General features: G+C 51.4%; 2 protein-coding genes across 3 annotated transcripts in view; one reads left to right on the top strand and one right to left on the bottom strand.

Annotated features, from left to right (window-relative positions):
- Nucleotides 1-20,741, top strand: part of LOC149863951 (carboxyl-terminal PDZ ligand of neuronal nitric oxide synthase protein-like) — a 143,102-nt gene that overhangs the window by 111,575 nt on the left and 10,786 nt on the right. For both annotated transcript variants that reach the window (XM_090047424.1, XM_090047423.1), the window contains exons 9-10: nt 3,431-3,596; nt 4,638-4,787. In XM_090047424.1, coding sequence (XP_089903550.1) covers nt 3,431-3,596; nt 4,638-4,787 — 316 coding nt within the window. The remainder of the gene's footprint in view (nt 1-3,430; nt 3,597-4,637; nt 4,788-20,741) is intronic.
- Nucleotides 14,540-16,972, bottom strand: SPATA46 (spermatogenesis associated 46). The gene is made up of 2 exons (XM_090048391.1): nt 16,864-16,972; nt 14,540-15,063 (listed from the first exon to the last, which is right to left on the bottom strand). Exons 1-2 carry the CDS (start codon nt 16,970-16,972, stop codon nt 14,540-14,542), a joined length of 633 nt encoding a protein of 210 aa, XP_089904517.1.

Raw genomic sequence — 20,741 nt, 5'->3', positions numbered from 1 at the left:
AATTGCCCTGGCTTTCAGTAAATCCCAGGATGGATGGCATTGCCTCAGTATCATGCTGGGAGTTCGTGTCTAGCCGTTCATCAACCAGGACCCTGAAGTTCTTTGCAGAATCACTGCTTCCCAGGACAGAGTCCCCAGTCCTACAGATTTAGCCCAGATTGTTTGTTCATGGGGCTTTACATTCAGCCATATTACAGCACATCTTATTTGCTTGCTTCCTTGTTTATTAAACAATCCCAGTGGCTTTGTATCTCCTTCCCTCTCTTTATTTACCCCCTTTTCCAATCTCTTTGTCATGAATAAACCCTATCAGTACTTTCATGCTCTCTTCCAGGTCATGGCCAAAAATTTTAAATAGCATGGGACCAAAAACAACCCCCCTAGAAGACACACATCCACTCAGATGATTCCCCATCTGAATACCTATCAGCAAGCCACTTTTGAATTTATTTAATGCGTGCCATTGTAATTGTGTTTCATTCTAATCTATTAATCAAAATACGAGGCGGGATCGGACTTGATTCCTTTTAGGAGTTGAAGTATGTTCCCTCGTCACTCTTACCTTTGCCAGGCGGACCTGTAATCTCATCAGAAAAAGGCTACTGAGTACATATGTCGGTATCTATTTTCTATGAAATCCCTGTACGGAATGGCTTTAATTATACTGAGCTCTTTTATTTCTTTATTAATCAAGTCCAGTGTCAGCCATTCCATTATTTTCCACAGGATCAATGTCAGGCGGATGGATCTATAATTACGCAGATCATCCTATAATTACCTGGGTTTGTAATTACAAGGATGTGAATGAAATGCCATTTGGATCTCACATGGCCCCCTCCCCTGTCCCTGCCAGCTCTCTGCTGGAACAGGCCTTGTTCAGTTCCCCATCAGTGCTTCCAGTCTGGCTGGAGTGAACCGTATTTCTCTTCTCAGCATCCATGGAAAACACACTTTCCTGGCCTGAGGGGTTATAATTAACCAGCATTAGCTGGAAGTCAGGGAGCCTGACAGAACACTCTGGAGCCTCTCTGAAATTCCTCGCAGGAACCTCACTCTTAGGAAGTGTTTCCTAACACTGGGCTGTAAAGTTTCTCGCTTGGCAGTGACAGGAATTCTCATCTCCCCGCCTCTGAAGGGAGGATCCAGGCCTGTGCCCCCTATCCCATTCTCTATGAAAGTGATGCAGTTTGGGCACTGGTTGCTGCTTTTCCTCCCAGCCAGTGCTGGACATGATCTTGTGTCCTCTCCCTAGATGCCTGGCATGAAGATGGCCATCCCACTGAGAGAAAGGAAGATGTTTTCACCTCTGACACTTTTGACAATGAGACTTGGCACCCACTCAGCTTTTAATTGCTATTCTGTTACTGCTGGCATATCCCAGGGTTTTTGCTTCATCCACCCAGTGGTCAACACCCTCCAGAGGACTGTAATGTAGCTCCTCTCCTGGGCTGTAGAGGACAGCTATGCCAGCACTTACCTGGAGTGCGACAGATCTTGTGGCATGCCTTGACTCCCCATATAGGACTCCTTGCTGCAGATAGTGTGAAAAGAGAATGTAAGGTCCCATGTACCTCCCTGCCACTGGGCCAGTCAGGGACTTCTGGGAGGAGTGACTGGACACTGCGTGGTGGAATGGGCGATGTGCTTACTGGCATTCTGTGCCGAATGGCAGCAAGGTCAGGAAGGGCCTCATGTTGTCCTGGCTTTCAGAGACCAGCATCTTCATGGCTGTCTCAGAATCCCGTCTGTTCCTTCTCTTGCTTGCTGGTCCCAGAGTAGATGATCAGTGAGCGTGTGGCAGAAGCTTCCCATTGCTGTATGGAGGAAGCACGGGGAGGAGGATGAAACCAAAGCTCTCTGGTTTGGTCTGGGTTTGGCCTGAGCTCCCATCTTGTAGTCTGTGCTTGGATATCCTATCTTCTGGCATCATTGTGTCAGGTAAACTGGGAGTGCTGGCTTCACTGTCCTTCTACTATGAAAAATCCTTGCTCTGGCCTGCCAAGAGCATAATGATCCTAACAGTCCATCAGGTGAGGGTGCCCAGGCGCTGTGAAGTAGAGTAACGGATACCTGCCTGCTATGAAGCTGCTCCAGGTAGCAAAGTAGTGCCAGTGGAGATTCATGCCATGTGCTCCAAAGAAGAGGTCTGTGCCAGAGGCACAGGAGGTTGTGGGCTGGGCAGGAGAAACAAAGCTGTCTTTGGACCCTTGTCTGCCCTAGGGCCAGCAGCTCACAGCATTGTTAGTATAAGCAGACGAACCCAGTAGCTGTGCAGTGAGGGGACTTGCCCTTCCACCAGCACCTATAAGATCAACTTTCTAGGCCAAGGGTAGCCAACCTGCACCATGGGCAGTTTGTGTGTGGTACACAGCATATTGGGAAGGGAGCAGAAAGTACAATGGCAGAAAGGGCAAGAAGGAGAAAACAAAGTGGCAGATTGAGCAGGGAGAACAGGGAAGGAAGCAGAAGGCAGAGCAGCAGATTGGGTAGGGGAAACGGGATCAGAGAGGCATTCAAGGAGGGTTATTTGTGGCATACCAAGCAAAAGTTGGACCCCACTGTTCTTGGCATTCTTGGTGTGTTGGTTTTTGTTAAATCCTAACTTGCCTGGCTCCCTTGTGCATGTGGCTGGCTACACCGGCCCTAGGGAATGTAGCACTTTGAGCCTCAAATAGGCAATCAGCTTGTGACAAGGGGATTCATCAATTTTTTCCACTCCCATGGTGTCCATGTGATGCTGTGTCCTTGTTCTGAGCCTGTCCTGGGGGAAGGAGGCAGCGGTTCACTGGCCTCACTTTCTGCCTGGGAAGCTGAGCGAGCTGGGTGCTGGGCTGTTGTCTTTGCTCACATCCAGAACAGGCTCTTTGGAAAAGCTTCTGCTTCTTTTTTGGGACAGCCAAGATGAGGCAGCTGTTCTGAGTAGGGGAAGTGGGTTTTGTGAAATAGATGCTGGTAGCTACACTGAGGTCAGTAAGCTCTTCCCCTACAGTTCACCACCCTGCAAACTCCGTCATTCCTGATGAGCCCTAGAAGGAAGAAATGGCTTGGAGAATTGTTTGACCTTGGGTGTTCTCTGAGGCATTGGAGCCCTATGGGACAGACTGCCTGTGTCATTCAGGTGCCAGGTTGCCTTGCCCAACCCCCTAGTTCAGAAAATTGCAAGTTGACTCTGATGCTCCCAGCTCCTAATGGCAAGGACCCGGACAAAGAACTGGGAAGTCTAAGCTCCTCAGAGGGCACCGAGCTGGAGGGCCTTGCAGATGTGGAGTTCCTGTAGGCTTAGAGGAGTGCAAACATGCAACTCTTTAGCACCCATTGGGAGTTCCGAGCTCCCAGTTCTCTGCTGAGGGCAGGTTGCATCCCTGGCTGTCTGGACAACAGGCAGCGCTCCCTGGCATAGTGCCCACTGCCTTTCCCTGTCTGTCCACAGGTTCATTTGCTGAAGGACCAGCTGGCCGCGGAGGCAGCAGCACGGCTAGAAGCCCAGGCTCGAGTGCACCAGCTCCTACTGCAGAACAAGGATTTGCTGCAGCATATCTCACTGCTGGTCAAGCAGGTGCAGGAGCTGGAGCTGAAGTTGTCAGGAAGCAACACCAGTAAGAGCTCCTTCCCTTCCTCCCTCCCAGCCACCAGCAAAAGTAATCCCAGTGCACAGCATGGAGAGATCTGCTGTTGGTGCCTGTGAGGCATCACCAAGGTGCAGCACCTGCTGTGTCCTGGAGGATCCCAAGATCCCTGTCCCCGACCCCTGTCCTACTGCTGAGTTCCTGTTTTAGGGTTCCCCATCCCTCCCATTACAGGGGCCAAGATCCACCCATAAACATCAGCAGGAGGGTTCATTGCAAAGCCCTGTCTGAGCATCTCCAGTGCTCTGCATCCCTGCTGTTGCCCATCAGCACACAACGTACATACTTTGTCTGAGCTCAGCCAGCCCCCAGGAAGGTCAGTGATAAGACTCTGGCTGGATTTGACGAGGCATGTTCAAGCCCTTAATGACCAGACCAGTCTGATGTGAATGGGAGAGTATCACCACAATGATTAGTGTGTGTAGAGAAGCATTCTGAGTGTGATATATTTGGTGGGGATAGTTTATGTCTATGTAGCATGGGTGCTTGCATATAGTGTAGGAGTGCAGATGTGTAAAGAGTGTTTGTAGAGTGTTATGTATAGGTGGGTGTATAGGAGGGGGTTTGTGAATAGTTGCAGAACGCAAGTGCATAAGGGATAAGTGTATAGGCTGCAGGGGCCTGAGGTGCAGGAGTGCATGTGTAAAGTGTGCATAGGAGTGCAGTGCATGGGGTGTTTGTGTGTAGAGTGGGTGCTCAGGATGCAGCTTATAGGGTGGGAGTATCAAGGTGCAGATGCATAGGACTGCAGATGCTCAGTAAGTTTGTGTAGAAGGGTGCGAAGCACAAACTGTTTGTGGATACAGTGGGTGCATGCATGTAAGGTGGGAGACCAGTCCCTCACCCTGACTCCCTGAGACACCTGACACGGTAGAGAGATGAGTAGGAAGCTGTGGTGGGTGGATGAAGGGCTATGGTTTGTCAGCTGGGCTGGCAGACATGCCATGTTGGGGCAGTTGGCCATGCCCTGGGCTGATCCCACTGCTCTCTCAGCCTGCTTTTCTCTTGCAGTGGGCTCCCAAGACAGCCTGCTGGAGATTACCTTCCGCTCCAATGTTCTGCCTGTGCTCTGTGACCCCAGCACCCCGAAGCCTGAAGACATTCATCTGCCGCAGCTGGGCCATGGCTCTGACTTTCCCAGCGCCCTGGGCAGCCCCATAGGTAGGAGTGACTGCTTGGTGAAACTGGAGTGCTATCGCTTCCTGCCCAACTCCGTGCCTGCCCCACAGGAACAGGTCCTGGGCAGCCTGGAGCTCATCAAGTTCCGCGAGTCGGGCATTGCCTCGGAGTACGAGTCCAACACGGACGAGAGTGAGGAGCATGACTCGTGGTCCCAGGAGGAGCCACCACACCTGCTCAACGTCCGGCCCAAGCAGGACCTGGGCGACAGCCTGGAGGATGAGATTGCAGTGTAGGGCCTGGCTCGGGAATTGTAGAGGAACCAGCGCCCATGACAGTGCAGGGGCGGACTGGCCCCTCATCTCCTTACTGAGGAAGGGGTGGGAAAGCCCTGAGGAGGTGGGAGCAGGGTGGGGGGTGGTGCCTGGGATGGCAGAAAAGCAGCTGCTGGACAGCAAAGCTAAATTCAGTGCTTTAGGCCTTTTTGTGAAATGTTTCTGTACGCCCTACAGCTCCTGCCCTCCTGGAGGGTCTAGGTGCTGGGAGTCCAGTGCCTGTCCCAGGAGCAAGATGTGATGGCGTGTTGCTGGGTCCTCCTCTCTTAGGGCAGGGCAGCCCACTGTGACAGGAGCTGGGCACAAATGCAGACACACCACCTCCCACATGGGCAGTCCCATCGCCACTCTGCCAAGCATTTGGCCAGGCTGGAGAAGCTTCTGCTGTCTCCCAGGCTCCGCAGGGAGTGACTAGGAAACCTAGGGCTGCCTGGGCACTACCTCAGGATGGATGGTGAAGGGTAATAACTGCCTGGGCCTGGCCTGGGCACACTGGGGGGAGATATGAAGCAGCTAGTGTCCTGTGCTCCTGCCAGTGGGGGTCAGGGGATGAGCAGTGCCCACATACCTACTCCCAGGGGCACAAGTTTTATACACTGGTCTTCGGATGCTTGTGCCCTGGGTGGTGCCAGTTCCAGGAGGAGAGTGTGAGCTGGGGTCAGAGAGCTAACAGCCAGCTGCTTGTGTTATTGCCAGTCTGCCTGAGGCTGAGGCTTCCCCGGCTTTGTGAACCTTTGATTGGAACTCAAGGGGCACATGGGCCTGGGTGCAGCTGTGTCACTGAGGGGGGGCTGTGGCTTTGTAGGGAGAGGCCTGGGGAGAGTGCTGCAGGGCTGCTACATGTACTGGAATGGACCATCATGGGAAGGAGGCCCATGCCTAATGAAGAAGCTTCCTATGGAGAGAGTTATATATGGCCACGTGGCTAGTCAGGGCCTCCCATTGGCCAGGAACTATTATGAACTGTGGCCCAACCAAAAGCCTCAGTAGCCACCATATGACTCCCAATTTTTTGGGGCTCTGGGCAGATTTAGGAGCCTAGCTTTAGTCCCCCAAAATCTAGCCATCTGAGCCACTAGCCATAGTATCACGGACATTAACAGCGAAGGCTTGGGAAGCAGTTTTACCTTTTAGGGGTCAGGTCAAGCTTAGGTGTCTTATCCTTGATGCAGTTTTATCACTATGGATATTTTCTTTATCCACATTAATCTTTAGTCCCTTTCTGAATGCTGCTTAGCTTTTGGCCTCCCTGGAATCCTCTGGCACAGAGTTCCACAGGTTACCTGTGCATTGCATTAACACACAGGGATTCTGCTTCTCAGTTGCCTTCTTTTTTCATTGAGCTTCCCTTTGATTTTTGCATGGAGACCTTCCTTCTTTGCACCAGTCAGTCTTTGTGCTACCTGCAACCAGGGGCCCCCAGGCTCATCTCCTCTGACTGCTAAATAGTGTTGGGGTGGGGTGAATGAAGGATCACAGAGAAGCCCAGGAAATATTGTGGGGGGAAATCACAACTTTTAATCTTTTCCTTCTGTCAGCATAAGGGAACTTTGCATGGCCTTTGGGCCCCTTCCTGTTTCTGTTGTTTCATGAGAGGGGGTAACCTCAGCTGACCTCCAAGGTCGGGAACACCATTGATGACTGTGATGATGTATATCAGTGTAGGTACTTCTCTGGGCTGTGGTATGTGACCAGCTCACAGTGTTTAATGCACAAGGTGAGGTGGGGCAAAGCTCTTGCCCCTTTTGTACAGAGGAGGACCTGAGGCACAGAGGGACCAAGTGATTTGGGCACATGGTACATTTGTGGCAGAGCAGAGGAAAATTTCCAGGCTTTCACCTTAATCCCCAAGTTATCCCTCATTCTTTGGCAATCCTGTCTTCTGTGTTGTCCTCCATTCCAGTCTTTACGCAGCTTGCTGTATGGCTTGCTGCTCTGAAGGCAGCATCAGGGAACAGCCAATCTATTTGACTCTCTACAGGTGTTTTTCCCTGAACAGTCCCAGTTCATCTAAACCCTACCCATGGTCAGGTTTCTGCCCTCCGTCACTGCCCTCTTTGGGTTTGACTAACCTCAGCCATTTTGTGTTTTGACCACCCTCTACCCTCCCAGATCACTGAACACAGTGCAACAGAGCCATGCAGAGATCTCATCCTTATTTTTCTTTCTTTTCCTTAAAACATGCAAATCAAATGCAAAAAAAGTCAAATACAGTGAAGGAGTCAGGAAGTTCCAGATGTGAAGGGAGCCAAACTCTTCCCCTATGGCTTTATAACTCATAAAAGTCACTCCAATCCTCTTACAGACTGGAGATCTTGGCTCTTGAGCAGACACATGTTATTTCTTCCGATTTGTTTACAGTCTAAAATATTCCAAAGGATGTGTGACCTGGCTGGGTTTCTGCTTTAGGAGACTGCTTCTCTGGGTATTCCTTGCTAGGTGCAGGATATTGTTTCTGATATGGTCCAAGGATAGGAGAGAACTGAGATATATGAGGTAAGATAATGTCTCTTATTGAATCATGTTGTACAATTGGAAAAGAAAGACAACAAGTGTTCAGGCTTCAGATGCCCTAACTTAGGTCTGGCAAGTATGTGGTTTCTTACCCTTTCTCATTGTATTAATGCTGCCTGTCAACTGGCAGACATGAGTCCCCAAGAAAAGGTTTCGTTAAGAGAAATGCTTGTTGTTGATTTGCTAGAGGCCTTTCCTGCAGAGGTACAAGCCAGCAGCCATGGGTGACTGCACTGTGAGTGTTAGAATGTATTGCTGGAGGGACCTAGCTGGGACGCACCATCTACCCTGAAGGCAGGAATAGATGGGTTGCCAGAGTAAGTGGAGGGAGAGAGAAAAGGAGCAGTGGCTATGGGCAGATAGTAAAGAAAGCAGGAGTAGCAGCAGGGTAGCAGGTAGGAGTGGGTGCAGTTTGGGAGAGATGAAAAGAGTTTAAGTGCTGAGGCAGTGGAGGGGAAGCTGAAGTAGGATGGAGAGGATTGCTAACCCTGGACAGTTCTCATGCAAAGACTTAGGGAGTAGGGGGGGCAATGGGAAGAGAGAACGGAGACCTTGACTGAGAGAGGAAAGGGGGCATCATGGAGCACCAGGCTGGAAAGCAAAGGCAGTAAGTCATGCTGCTTTTGACAGCATGGATAGCCCCAGGCACTTGGGTGACAGGCCCCAGAAATCAGAAGATTGGCTTTCAATTAATAAACACAGGGCTTTCTTCTTTTCCTGTCTGGTTTCTGAGCCTCCAGGGTGCCCTCAAGTCACATTCTCATGCTCTTTTCTGCAGCCCTCAGGGCTAGAAACCTGCTTTTTTTTGTAGATAGATGAGAGCTGAGATTTTACCATAATCATTGGACTATGGGGGGGCTATGACTTTCAGGTTGTCGGCCAGCCACTCCACCATGTGCAGAGCTGGTTGCATTCACAAATAGTGTAGATTTGTGGGGGGGGTGCAAAAGGACACTCTCACAAACGCAGCTTTTCTACACCTACTTTTCCAGCCAAGGCAAATACCTGAGGCTAACAAAAAAATTCATGCCCTGCTCCTGTGAGCACAGCTGGGGGACACCTTTTGGTCACTGAACCTTCAGACTGTAGCATGTTTACTCTTCAGATAACCTGTTTCCAAGGAGGGAGGGCTGTTTTGTGGCACAGTTTCCTGGTTATATTGACTGCTTGGCACTTGTTTGCCCAGCTTGGACATGCAATGTTGATTTTTAATGACCCTTTGAAGGGGGAGCTGATTAGAAGCCCACTGCGGTGCAGGGTGGGAGAGAGGTGCTGGCGGGTGTCCTGGATACCAGCTTCCAAATGACGTCCTGATAGCTACGCCATTCCAACTGTGCTCCTGCAGGTTGAACACTGCCATGTGAACCAGTGCCAGGAGCTGCTTAATTGCTGTGTGTCACATACTGTAAGGCTCAGCTCTGGAGTTAGACTAATGAAAGAGAAGCCAGCCAGGGCTCCAGGGATTGATGCCGTTAAAGAGACAGGATCTGGGGAGGGAGACAGGTGGCCTGGTGATTAACATCAAACAGACCCTGTTTACAGATTCCTCAGGCTACATGGGAGGAGAGAAAAGATTCCTTATTCCAACCCCCTCCACCCCACCCCATGTGTCCTACCTCCTCACCTGCTTCCCACTGCAGAGCCAGTACTTTGTGCTACCAGCTCTGCCAGTCAGGTTTCAGGCTTTGCTGGCTTACAACCTGTCCTCACCTCAACAAGTATGTTGTGGGATGCTTGTTCTACAAGAGCCCATAGCCCTGATCACCCCCATGGGACTGGGAACTCCCCCTGCCTTTCCTGAGATCTTTAGCTGTTGCCCATCACTGCAGTATTTGGTGTCTCCCAAGAGACAGTGGCCAATGTGTTAGTCAGCCAGGACCTGTCTTTCCTCTCTGCTCCTCCAGAGGCACTTGAGGACATGGGGGGTTGGTTCATTTATTTATCCTATTTTTTACTCCCTCCTCACTTGCTTGTCTGGCCTCTCTGCCTTCTTGCCTTTGCCTTTCTGCCTGCTCTTCTTCATTGCTGGCTGTGGCAGGATTCTCCCCAAAAGGGTAAGGGTAAGGACAGAGTGATGGAGCCTCAGGCTCACCTCCTGCCATGACGGATTTCATCTCCTGTTGAGAAAGCTCCATCTCTTGCCTTCCCCAGGGTCTCCCTGGCTTGCCCAGGAGCCAGGACAGGTCAGTGATGTGCTGCATGCAGCTTTGTCTAGCACAGGGAATGTGGATGAGGAACTGGCTGTGAAGCTATGCTCTGAGGGATCAGGGCAGTGAGCAAGCACAGGATGCTGTCCGGGGTGACTGAAGGGGCGGGCTGTGGAAGCTTGGCTGAGGCATGTTTTCTGGGGTCAGGGCATGGAGGGGTGTCTGCGTGCTCAAATCTCTCCAGCTGGGATAGCTGAGGGGTTGGTTTTAACAACCTAGGGCAGGCTCCTAGACAGAAGGCAAGGCAATGGGAATTTCATAGTGTTTGGTATTCCTCTGCTCACCAGTATCACTTCCATCACACCCCCTTTCCATCCGGGCACAGGTTTCATTCAGCCAAGCAGGGTGTGGGTTGGGAGAGAGTGCTGTCTGCCCACACTTTATGTGGGGCACTCTGGTCAGAGAGAGTAGGTTGGGAGGGATTTGGGATGCACTTTTGTTTATCTGGAACTTGAAGTGGCTCAGAGCTCTTCTGGGTGACTGGCCTCATGGACAAAATGGTGGGGTTACCATGATCAGGGCTGCATGTGGGCCTGTTCCTATTAAGACAATCACCATCTGCCAGTGGGCCTGTGGGCCTGCCAATCACAGTGCCATCAACAAGAGAAGAGGACTTAGTCAGGCAGCAGTGTAGAGTGGGTCCTAATAGCCTGTCATCAGTCCTGAGTACAGTTAAAACAACAGGAGAGAGGATGCAAGGCCAGGAGAAGGGCATGCATATGAAAAGGGAAAGGAGGGAGTGAGAGAGAGAAGCAAGGGAGGTAAAAGCAGCAATGAGACATGAGGGGACCAGGGGATAGGTTTGTAGGGAGATTTTAATCAGGGTTTGGAGCTCTGGGCTTTGACAGGGGTGTCAAATGGAGGGTGAGGGCACTGAAAAGCACCAGAAGGAAGTCATAGTTTAATCCATAGTCTAGTCTACCCTGCTTTTTGGGGCAGGTGCAACCCCATTTCCCCCTCTCCTTTTCTGCCATCCCGTTTCTTTCTGCTCCCCAGCTCATGCTCGCTTTGCATCAGCACAGGGAGCAGAAGGGAAAACCGTCAATGGCAGGGGAGGGAGCTGGAGCTGCAGTGACCTTAGGATAGTGCTAGGAAAATGTACATGTCAGTGGGAGCCTCTCTAACCACTTCTCTGAGCTGGAGTCAGCTGCCTTGGGGGAGACCAGTAGCTGGGTCTCTGTAGCAGCTGTCTGCTTGCTCCCAGCTTCTTTCTTAGCACTCAGCTTAGCTTCTGCTTAGGTAAGGGCCAGGGTTTGGAAACGGTGATGCTGGGGCCGGCCTCGTTTTGGGGTGGCTGCCTTGGGATTTCTGGTCAGCAGTGCCTGGCCAGAGGGGTGCGGTGTCCAGTGGTTGGAGCCAGGCATTTCACTTGCTTTCGGTGCTGCTGGGACCAGGCCCCCCCACCCCCAGCATCCTGCTATCCCACAGGAGCAGGAACTGTATATGTGTAACTCATACTCCCAGTAACTTGACGTTGCCTATAAAACTCCTCTCTAGTCCCACACTTCTGTTATGGACCTTGGTGGGGTGGCGGGGGGAGGGGGTTAAAGCTCTATTTTTTGTCCTTTCTTTTCCTACAACTTGTATGTTGCTAACTGTTGATTCAATCTATCTGGGAAACAGACCAGTTGATGTAAGTGCACTTAACCCCTGGGTGTTGTCATTAGCTGGTTGGCTTTTGCTAAATAAATCTTTCTATTTCTCAAGGCTTTCTGTTGTCTCTTCCTTTCTCTGTCTCTCTCTCTCCCTCGTTCCCTCTCTCTCAGTCACTTCCTCCACCTTCCAAACTCTAAGGCCTAGAGCGACCCAGCTATTTTTAGCCTGCATGGGAGCCAGCTTCCTGGAAAATGGGGCTTTCCATACAGTGAAACCTGTCCCATGAAACCAGCCCAAGTTGGATCCAGTTGGACAGGAGTCCCTGTGGCACTTCCCAACAGTCCCTTAGGGCATGGTGTGGCACACTGGAGCCACTTCGGGGAACAGGTTCCACTGTAGCTGCAGCCCCTTGCTGTGCCGCTGTATGAGAGACTGCAGCCGTTCTGCCCCGCTCCAGCCAGTGTGACTGGGAAAGAGTTTGGGCAGGAGCTATCTTTTAGTGGTTGTTTTGGGGGGGGGCCTGATTCTGCTTAGGGTCTGTACAACACTTGGACAATGCCAGAGAGGGGAGGGCCACCCTCAGTCAAGGTCTGTGCAGCACCTGATACACAAAGGGCCAGGTTTGCTCATGGTTTCTGCAGTGCCTGGCATAATGAGAGCTCCCTTCCTGCCCCATCTCCATTGGGGTGCCTCTGGATTACTGGAATGCACACATTCAGTTACAGTACTAATGAAACGCTGGCAGGATCTCTGTTCCTTGCTGCAGGGGGAAGCTGCTCCTGCCCCACAGGGAGTTTGTGCCAGGGCTGTAGATTACAGTAGAGAGCTGTCCAGCTAGAGCTTGCAGTCCTCCCTCAGGCAAACTTCCCAGTGAAGCAGCCCTTTCGCAAGACTCTCGGCAAGACTAGTTTGGAGATGGTTGTTTCAGTCCTTGGCAATATGGAGAACTCAGACCTATGACTAGTCAGTACCCTGTACGGATGGGAAAGGAGAGGGACTGCTCCTCTCAGCTTTAAGAATGCATCAAGGGCTGACTGTGCATGGCCCGTTATAATAACAACCATCTCTCCACTGCAGCACTGTCAAGTCCAGCTGCCCCTGAGTGCACCATGTGGGACTCAGTGTTGGCAGTTGTGCTAGCATGGCACTCTGCCTTTCACAGCTAGCAGGTATGCCCACACATCCTACCCTACCTGCCATATACAGTCACAGCCCCAGCCAAGCTGTAGTGTGGCCAGTGAAGCTTTGAGTCCCTCCACTTCAGTCCCTACTGGAGCAGCCAAGAAGGCAGCTGTCACTCTGGCACAGAACAGGGTTGATCCCCATTTGGTGCCATTCTCTCAGCATCCATGTACCACAGAGGGCATAGCAGTTCAGTCTATGCCAGATTGTCATCTGTTCTGTGGCTAGAGTGACTCAGGACTGAGCTGCATTTGGTTGGTTGTTGCTGCTGAACTTAAGCCCAGTGCAGTAATGAGCTGACTTCACAAGATGTGGCACTTGGCTACCATCTCTTCTTCATGTCTGCAGTAATTAGTCTTTGTTACCACGGCACCAGAGCTAGGACATCTGTGTTACATTAAACAGGTGTCTGGAATCCTCTGGCTAAGGCCAGTTGAAGACCCAGAATTCTTGTTCTGGGGGAAAACCCTGAAATGTTTGAAGGAAATTGTTCCCTGTCTAAATGAAAACATCCCATTTTAAGGTTTCCCATGAAATGAGGGAGTCCAGTGTGGTCCTGGTTTTGTTTTCTTTTTTTAAACAAAATTGCAATGATTCCCCAATAAGTTGAGAACCTGAAAGCCCTGAAAGCAACAGTTTGACCTGAGCCTCCCAGTTCCTTCAGGGTCCTGCCTCTGCAGTAGCCTGTGAAGCAGGTGTACTGGCAAGGAAACCAGGCTATCCTTGGAAATTTGCCTGGTTTCCTTCTGGAGATTCAACAAAATCAACTTGTTCCATTATAATACCTCCAGCCAATTTGCCTGCCTGACTGTCTCATTGAGGCATGTGAAGCATGATTACGGCTTCAAGTTTGACAAGTCTAAGGTTTGTCCTGCACAGCTCCCGGGCAAACACTAGAGTCATCATTATGTTTCCCTGTTCCAGTTAGAGGAAGACATTTTGCTGAGTAAATTTGATCCCACAAGCAAGGCCTCTCTTGATAGCACTTTCTGTAATGATCAAGTGCACCATAGAAAGGCTGGGGATTGTCTTCTCTGAGCTCTGGAGGAGCAAAGCCAGACAAAGCATGAGTTGACATTGTGTGTGTTAGAGCCACCTCTGTTCAAACCAGTTACTGAAAGAGCAGATAGCAGGAGTGAGGAACAGAAGATGTGCCTACAACCAGGACTCCCACTTTATCTCCAAGGTCCTTCCAGGTGCCTGGGCTCTTCTGAAAGCAAGGTGGGTTTGAGACTAGGCAGGAGCTGAGAACAGAGGGACAATGCAAGGCAGGATTTCTACACCAACACCCACAGGGCCCTGGCCTTCCTCATCTCTCTCAGAACCATGCTGGCCTTCTCCCACCTTCCAGAAGGAGCCCATGGGGCTTGAGTAGCCTCTTGGCACTTTCTTTTAACTGAACTGTCCTCTCTTTGCATTTCTGCTCCCTCTCTCGCTCCAGGTGACCTGCCTGGTTCCGTTGAGTTGTATGGCAGTCGCATACAGGCAGTGGCTTTCAGTATTCTCCTTTTAGACTTAAGGTAGCTTTTGACTTACTCTTATGTTTTCTGAAATCTCTAAAATGTTGAAGATCGGTGATAGGAATCTCTTACTAGCCTGGGGGAAGGGTGCAGCTTTGATTAGTGAAGCAGAGAGGGGACTCTGCTGGGCTGACTATGGTGACCTTGTTGGACGATAGAAACTATGACCTGGCAAGGATGGGAGGAGACTGATCCCAGCATGATGGCCATGATGACCATGTAGGAGCTGCAGACAACCAACCCATAGGAATGAGTCTTGTCTGCATGGGGTGTTCATACCCTTGGGAGCTGCCTTCTCCCAAGCAGGAAAAGTCAGCAGCAGATTAAAACCAGCTACTCCTAATAATCTGATTTATTCTGGTTCTGTAATAGGGAATGAAGTGCATTATGCTGTTTCCACAGCGGTAACAGTGGAGACCGGGCACCCAAGCTGGTCTGGGTCACTTGGTCATTTTGGTGGTGTTGAAGGGTAGCCCATCATCAGGTCGGGCCTTGCGCTCCTTCTCCCACAGGGCCTTGAGCTTGTGGTAATACACCTTGCAGCTGAAGCCCTCCTTGAAGCTGCACTTGATGTGAGTCTTGAGGGCATGCAAGGTGGGGAACACGCGGCAGCATGCCACACATTTGTAGCCATTGTGAGGCAACGGCTGCCACTTTGAAGCTGTGAGGATGTCCCGGGAGGTGATGCTGTTTCGGGCTTCCCGGCCAGAACTGGTTTTCCTGCTACTCTCATGGAGATAAGCCTTCTCCAGGGAGCATGAGGAGGAGGAGATGCTCTCTAGGAGGTCCTCAGATTGGTCAGTGTCCCAGTCACTGTCTGCCAGTGCATCTGGAAAGCTGCAGGCTCCCAGCTGGTCTGTTTTGTCCATGTCCACTAAGTAGCTGTATGGGGAAAACCAGGGCCGGTAGATGATGCAGTTACGCCCTGGTGACTCATTGCTGTGGACTTTGGTGAGGACACAAGCTACCAAGAAAAGAAGGGGCTGAAATGAATCTTCAGGGCCTGTGACCTTGGCCACAGCCAGCCTTTGTACAAAATCTGCCACAGCCTCCAGTAGCACTGGGAGCAATGCTCACCTGCTGGGAAGGAAGTCTCAGAGCAGGATGACTCATGGGCTTCTCCCTCTCCTGCCAACATAGCCATTCAGGGCACCAAGACCCAGCCCTGCTCTGAGGAGTTGGGCTGTTTTTACAAAGCGCTCATTCCACCTTGACCTAACCTTTCTCCTCCCCCATGAAAGGTCCCCCACTGGCTGTGGGTTCTCTCATACCCTGAAGCCATCTCTTTCACATGTGGAAATGGCCAGCTTCCCTGTCTGGGCTGTGTGTCTGCTCCCTCAGTCCAACTTCACCCCCAAGGATGGACATCCCCTGCCACAGGTCTCTGCAAGGCACATGCAGGGGGGTTGAGTAATGGGGCAGGCAGGCCTAGGGACATGGCTGTGAGAGGTTATGCACACACAGGACCTCACTGGGTGATGCTGAGACTGTGCCTGACAGTGCTCCGCTGGCATAGGAGCAGTGAGACGTGTCCTGGACCAGCCCCTCAGTGGCAGCAGAAGCTTGTGGAAACCCTGGTGTGAATCCCCAGAGAAAAGGTGATGGTGGGGCAGGCAGGGCTTTAGCCTCTCACTAACTCCAGCTAAGATACAGGCCCCAGACATGCCATAAAGCTGACTTTGCCTAAGGCTGTGCCCCTTGTCCAGCCCTAGATCTGGCAGATGCTATGGGAGAGTCCCCTGTGAGAAGCCTGCTAAGTGGGAGAGACTGCAGTGCCCTTTCTGGGGCCCTGTGGCCAAGGATCAGGGGGTGAGCCCCCTGAGGTACGGGAAGCCTCAGCTCAGGTGTTTGTGCAGATGAGGGTAGTTCTGTGCGGCTGTCCGGCCCAGGCCACAGATGCTGGTCATCCACACTGCGCTAGGGAGTTCTCTCCCAGAGTGAGAATCCTGTAGGGCAAAGCCTCCAGGGCCTTCTCCATAATCCCTGTTTTATAGATGGAGGATGTCAGGCCTCAAAATGTCAGTGACTTGCCCGTGGTGGAAATAAGATACTGGTTTCCTGACTAACAGCCTCCTCCAGACATGGAGGAGCTGTGATCCAAGAGGACACAGAGATGGGGAAGGAATGGAAATTTTGCTGACTGCTACCTTTGGCTCTGCTACTGACTCACTGTGAGACACTGGGCAAGTCACTTAGACCTCAACTTTTCAAAGATGGTTTTGAGCATCCAAGTTTGGAAAGCTGAGACCCAATTTCCAAAAGTGCTAGGTGCTTCTTGTTCCCATTGACCTTAGTGAAAGCTGGAGTTGGTCAGTATCTTTGAAAAATCTGGCTCAAGGGCTCTGGAGTAAAGCACAGGAAATCAACACTCTTAGGAAAATACTGATCTCCCTTTGCCTCAGTATCCCCATTTGGGCTATGGGGATACAGCTCTACCCTGATCTCACTGGGCATTTCTAGGCTGCTTTTCCTCCCTAGAAGACTTGGGAGAGTGCTGGAGAAGTGTTGAGCCATCCATTAAACTCTGTCATGCTAGCCTATGGTAGCTGCTGGGTCTTGCTGTCCCTAGGCAAGCTCCTCCTGGCCTTGTGGCACTCTCCCTGTGAGCAGCTGCAGAACCTGTCGCTGTGATGGACTGTAGTACTGACCCCCCCAGGCGGGGCCTGCGGGTCTGATGATGCCTTAAATTACACTAAACATATTAACCTCCACCTGACCTCCTCTTCCATGGCAATGGACACAGGACACCATGCTGTGCAGTTACCTGGCAGGCTGGAGGTGCCCTTGAGGGATGGTAGATCAGGAGTGCTCTTCATAGTGCAGCAGCTGGGTAGACATGGTCCAGAAATGGTGAGCAGGGAGAAGTTCTCCATTGTCCTCTCAAGAGCAGTGCATGGAGCAAGCTATTCTCCTGGATGAGAGCTCCTGAGGTGGTGGAAAGCATCTGGCTGGATTGCTGATGTCCTTGATATTATGACATCACCAGCTGACATCACAAATGGCAGCTCCATCAGCACTAGAATGGGCATCAATTTGATGCCTGTGACAGGAGCAAAACTATTGTGGATCACTCACCTGGAGCCTTAGTGCTTGCTTAAATAAGTCCAGATTTTGCAGCAGGTGCTCCAGGCTTGTGGAGGTCAGGTAAGATTCCCTCAGCAGACAGTGTGGTTTCTGAGCTCAGACATATTGTGGTGTAAGGGGAACATTGCACAGTCCCAGGTATTAGCAATGAGTGTGTCTGGAGAAGGGAGCAGGGACGAGATTGCTCTCATGTTATGGCATACACGGTGACTGTCCTGTGTGGGGAGGGCAGTGTTCTGTGGTTCATTGTGACACGCTGCCAGAGATCCCACAGTCTGGCCTTGTCTCTAAAGCAGTCTATGGGGTATTGTCTTTGTCTTGGAATATGCTTGGAGGCAAGAGTACTTTCTATGGCTTGGTCATATGCCAGGTCATGGAGAAAGCTGCCAGTGGAGGAACATCTGGAGGACTAAGCAGCTCATTGTCCCACCCACACAGTACTCCTGCGTTCAGGCTCATTCTTGCACATTTACCTGGCTCAGGCACAGATAGCTTCATAGATTCATAGATTCATAGATGCTAGGGTCGGAAGGGACCTCAATAGATCATCGAGTCCGACCTCCTGCATAAGCAGGAAAGAGTGCTGGGCCTGCATTACCCCAGCTAGATACACATCTAGCCTTCGCTTGAAGACCCCCAGGGTAGGGGAGAGCACCACCTCCCTTGGGAGCCCGTTCCAGACCTTGGCCACTCGAACTGTGAAGAAGTTCCTCCTAATATCCAATCTAAATCTGCTCTCTTCTAGCTTGTGGCCATTATTTCTTGTAACCCCCGGGGGGGGCCTTGGTGAATAAATACTCACCAATTCCCTTCTGTGCCCCCCTGATGAACTTATAGGCAGCCACCAGGTCACCTCTCAACCTTCTCTTGCGGAGGCTGAAAAGGTCCAGTTTCTCTAGTCTCTCCTCGTAGGGCTTGGCCTGCAGGCCCTTAACCATACGAGTGGCCCTTCTCTGGACCCTCTCCAGATTATCCGCATCCTTCGTGAAGTGCGGCGCCCAGAATTGCACGCAGTACTCCAGCTGCGGTCTGACCAGCGCCCGATAGAGGGGAAGTATCACCTCCTTGGACCTATTTGTCATGCATCTGCTGATGCACGATAAAGTGCCATTGGCTTTTCTGATGGTTTCGTCACACTGCCGACTCATGTTCATCTTGGAGTCCACTAGGACTCCAAGATCCCTTTCCACTTCCGTGCCACCCAGCAGGTCATTTCCTAGGCTGTAGGTGTGCTGGACATTTTTCCTCCCTAGATGCAGCACTTTGCATTTCTCCTTGTTGAACTGCATTCTGTTGTTTTCTGCCCACTTGTCTAACCTGTCCAGGTCTGCTTGCAGCTGCTCCCTGCCCTCCGGCGTGTCCACTTCGCCCCATAGCTTAGTGTCATCTGCAAACTTGGACAGAGTACATTTCACTCCCTCATCCAAGTCGCTGATGAAGACATTAAAGAGTATCGGTCCAAGGACTGAGCCCTGCGGGACCCCACTGCCCACACCCTTCCAGGTCGAAACCAACCCATCCACCACGACTCTCTGGGTGCGACCCTCCAGCCAATTCTCCACCCACCGGACTGTGCAGTCATCCAAGTCACAGCCCCTTAACTTGTTCACCAGTATGGGGTGGGATACCGTATCAAAGGCCTTCCTGAAGTCCAAGTATACGACATCCACCCCTCCTCCTGCGTCGAGGCATTTTGTAACCTGGTCATAAAAAGAGACTAGATTGGTCAGGCACGATCTGCCTGCCACGAACCCATGCTGGTTTCCCCTCAGCATAATTTGCCCTGCCAGGCTCTCACAAATGTGAGCCTTGATAATTTTTTCAAAGACTTTGCCAAGGATGGAGGTGAGACTAACTGGCCTATAGTTGCCCGGGTCCTCCTTCCTCCCCTTCTTGAAAATGGGAACCACATCGGCCCTTTTCCAGTCCTCCGGGACTTGACCCGTGCGCCACGAGCGTTCAAATATTCCCGCCAGTGGCTCTGCAATGATGTGGGCCAGTGCCTTCAGTACCCTCGGATGGAGCTCATCCGGGCCTGCGGACTTAAAGGCATCCAGTTCTTCCAAGTGACCCTGCACCACCTCAGGGTCCACGCATGGAAGTCTGGTGCCTTGCTGCTGCCTCCCTACACTCCCAGTGAGAGACTTGTCATGCCTCTCGCTTAGGAACACTGAGGCGAAGAACTCGTTGAGGAGTTCAGCCTTGTCCCCTCTGTCCGTCACCAATTGTTTCTGCCCATTTAGCAGAGGTCCTATTCCTCCCTGGGCCTTCCTTTTACTCCCTATATATCTAAAAAACAATTTCTTATTGTCTTTTACTTGGGTTGCCATCCTCAGCTCCATGGTAGCTTTGGCCTGTCTAACTGCCTCCCTACAAGCACAAGCAGAAGAGGTATATTCCTCTTTGGTGATCTCTCCCTGTTTCCACTTTTTATGTGCTCCCCTTTTGGCCCTTAGTCTGCCCTGGATTTCTCTGGTCAGCCAGGGAAGCCTCCTGGCCCCTTTCCCTCTTTTACCTCTCACGGGGATCGTCTCGCTTTGTGCTCGAAGGATAGTTTCCTTAAGGCACAGCCACCCTTCTTGGGCTCCCATCATTTCAAAACTACTACTCTGTAGTGCGTCCTTCACTAATCGCCTGAGTTCACTGAAATCAGCTTTCCTAAAGTCCAGCACGTTCAACCTACTAGTTACCTTACCCACTCGATGCCTTATGTTGAATTGTATTTTTAGGTGATCACTGTCCCCCAGATGGCTACCGATCTGTAGGTCCCCTACTATGTCATCCCCCGTTGCCAATACCAGATCCAGTAAGGCATTCCCCCTAGTGGGACCATGTACCTCCTGCGTCAGGTGGAGGTCCTGTACACAGGTTAGAAACCTGCGTGAGCGGTGGGACTTTGCTGTCTGTGTCTCCCAACAGATGTCCGGGTAGTTTAGGTCCCCCATGACCACCGCCTCTTTAGCTTTTATGGTCTCCGAGAGTTGCCTCAGGAGCCCCAAATCTATTTCTTCCCCTTGATGTGGGGGTCTGTAGCAGACCCCTACCACCAAATCCTTTTCTCCTTGCCCCCCATTTAGCCTAACCCACAGTCCTTCTACTTCCTCATCCTTTGATTCTGTCTTGATGAGGGTTGATGTATATTGCTCCTTAACATAGAGCGCAACCCCTCCCCCCTTTTTCCCCACCCTGTCCTTTCTGTACAATCTATAGCCCTCGATATGTACCGCCCAGTCATGGGATGAATCCCACCAGGTTTCCGTCAGCCCCACTAAGTCATAGGCGTTTAGTGCAACCAGGAGCGCTAGTTCATCCTGCTTGTTCCCCATGCTCCTAGCATTAGTATATAGGCACTTGAGCCCTGCGACTGGTGCCTTTGCTGCCCCCCCGCTCCAAGTCCCAAAGGGCTCTTTGTCTCTTACCTTCTCGTTCCTTACCTGTGCCGTATTGCTGTCCACCCCCTGTCTTTCATGTTCCCAAAGCTCTCTTTCTTCAGGCTGGGCTGTCCTTGTTGGTGCCACCTGGTTTGGTGGTCCACAGCTTCCCCCGCCCTCATCTTCC

The sequence above is a fragment of the Crocodylus siamensis genome, chromosome 5 (assembly GCF_052110815.1).
Source record: "Crocodylus siamensis isolate JL-2025a chromosome 5, ASM5211081v1, whole genome shotgun sequence".
In the NCBI taxonomy this organism is placed as follows: Eukaryota; Metazoa; Chordata; order Crocodylia; family Crocodylidae; genus Crocodylus; species Crocodylus siamensis.
The sequence above is the reverse complement of the archived record's forward strand: the minus strand, read 5'-3'. Positions and strand labels throughout refer to the sequence as shown.

What these genes read in the sequence shown, in the direction of transcription:
- SPATA46 (XM_090048391.1), bottom strand. Translation starts at nt 16,972, where the DNA reads ATGGAGAACTTCTCCCTGCTCACCATTTCTGGACCATGTCTACCCAGC. An exon ending in GGGCACCTCCAGCCTGCCAG is followed by an intron (nt 15,064 to 16,863) that starts GTAACTGCACAG and finishes TTTTCTTGGTAG; the next exon opens with CTTGTGTCCTCACCAAAGTC.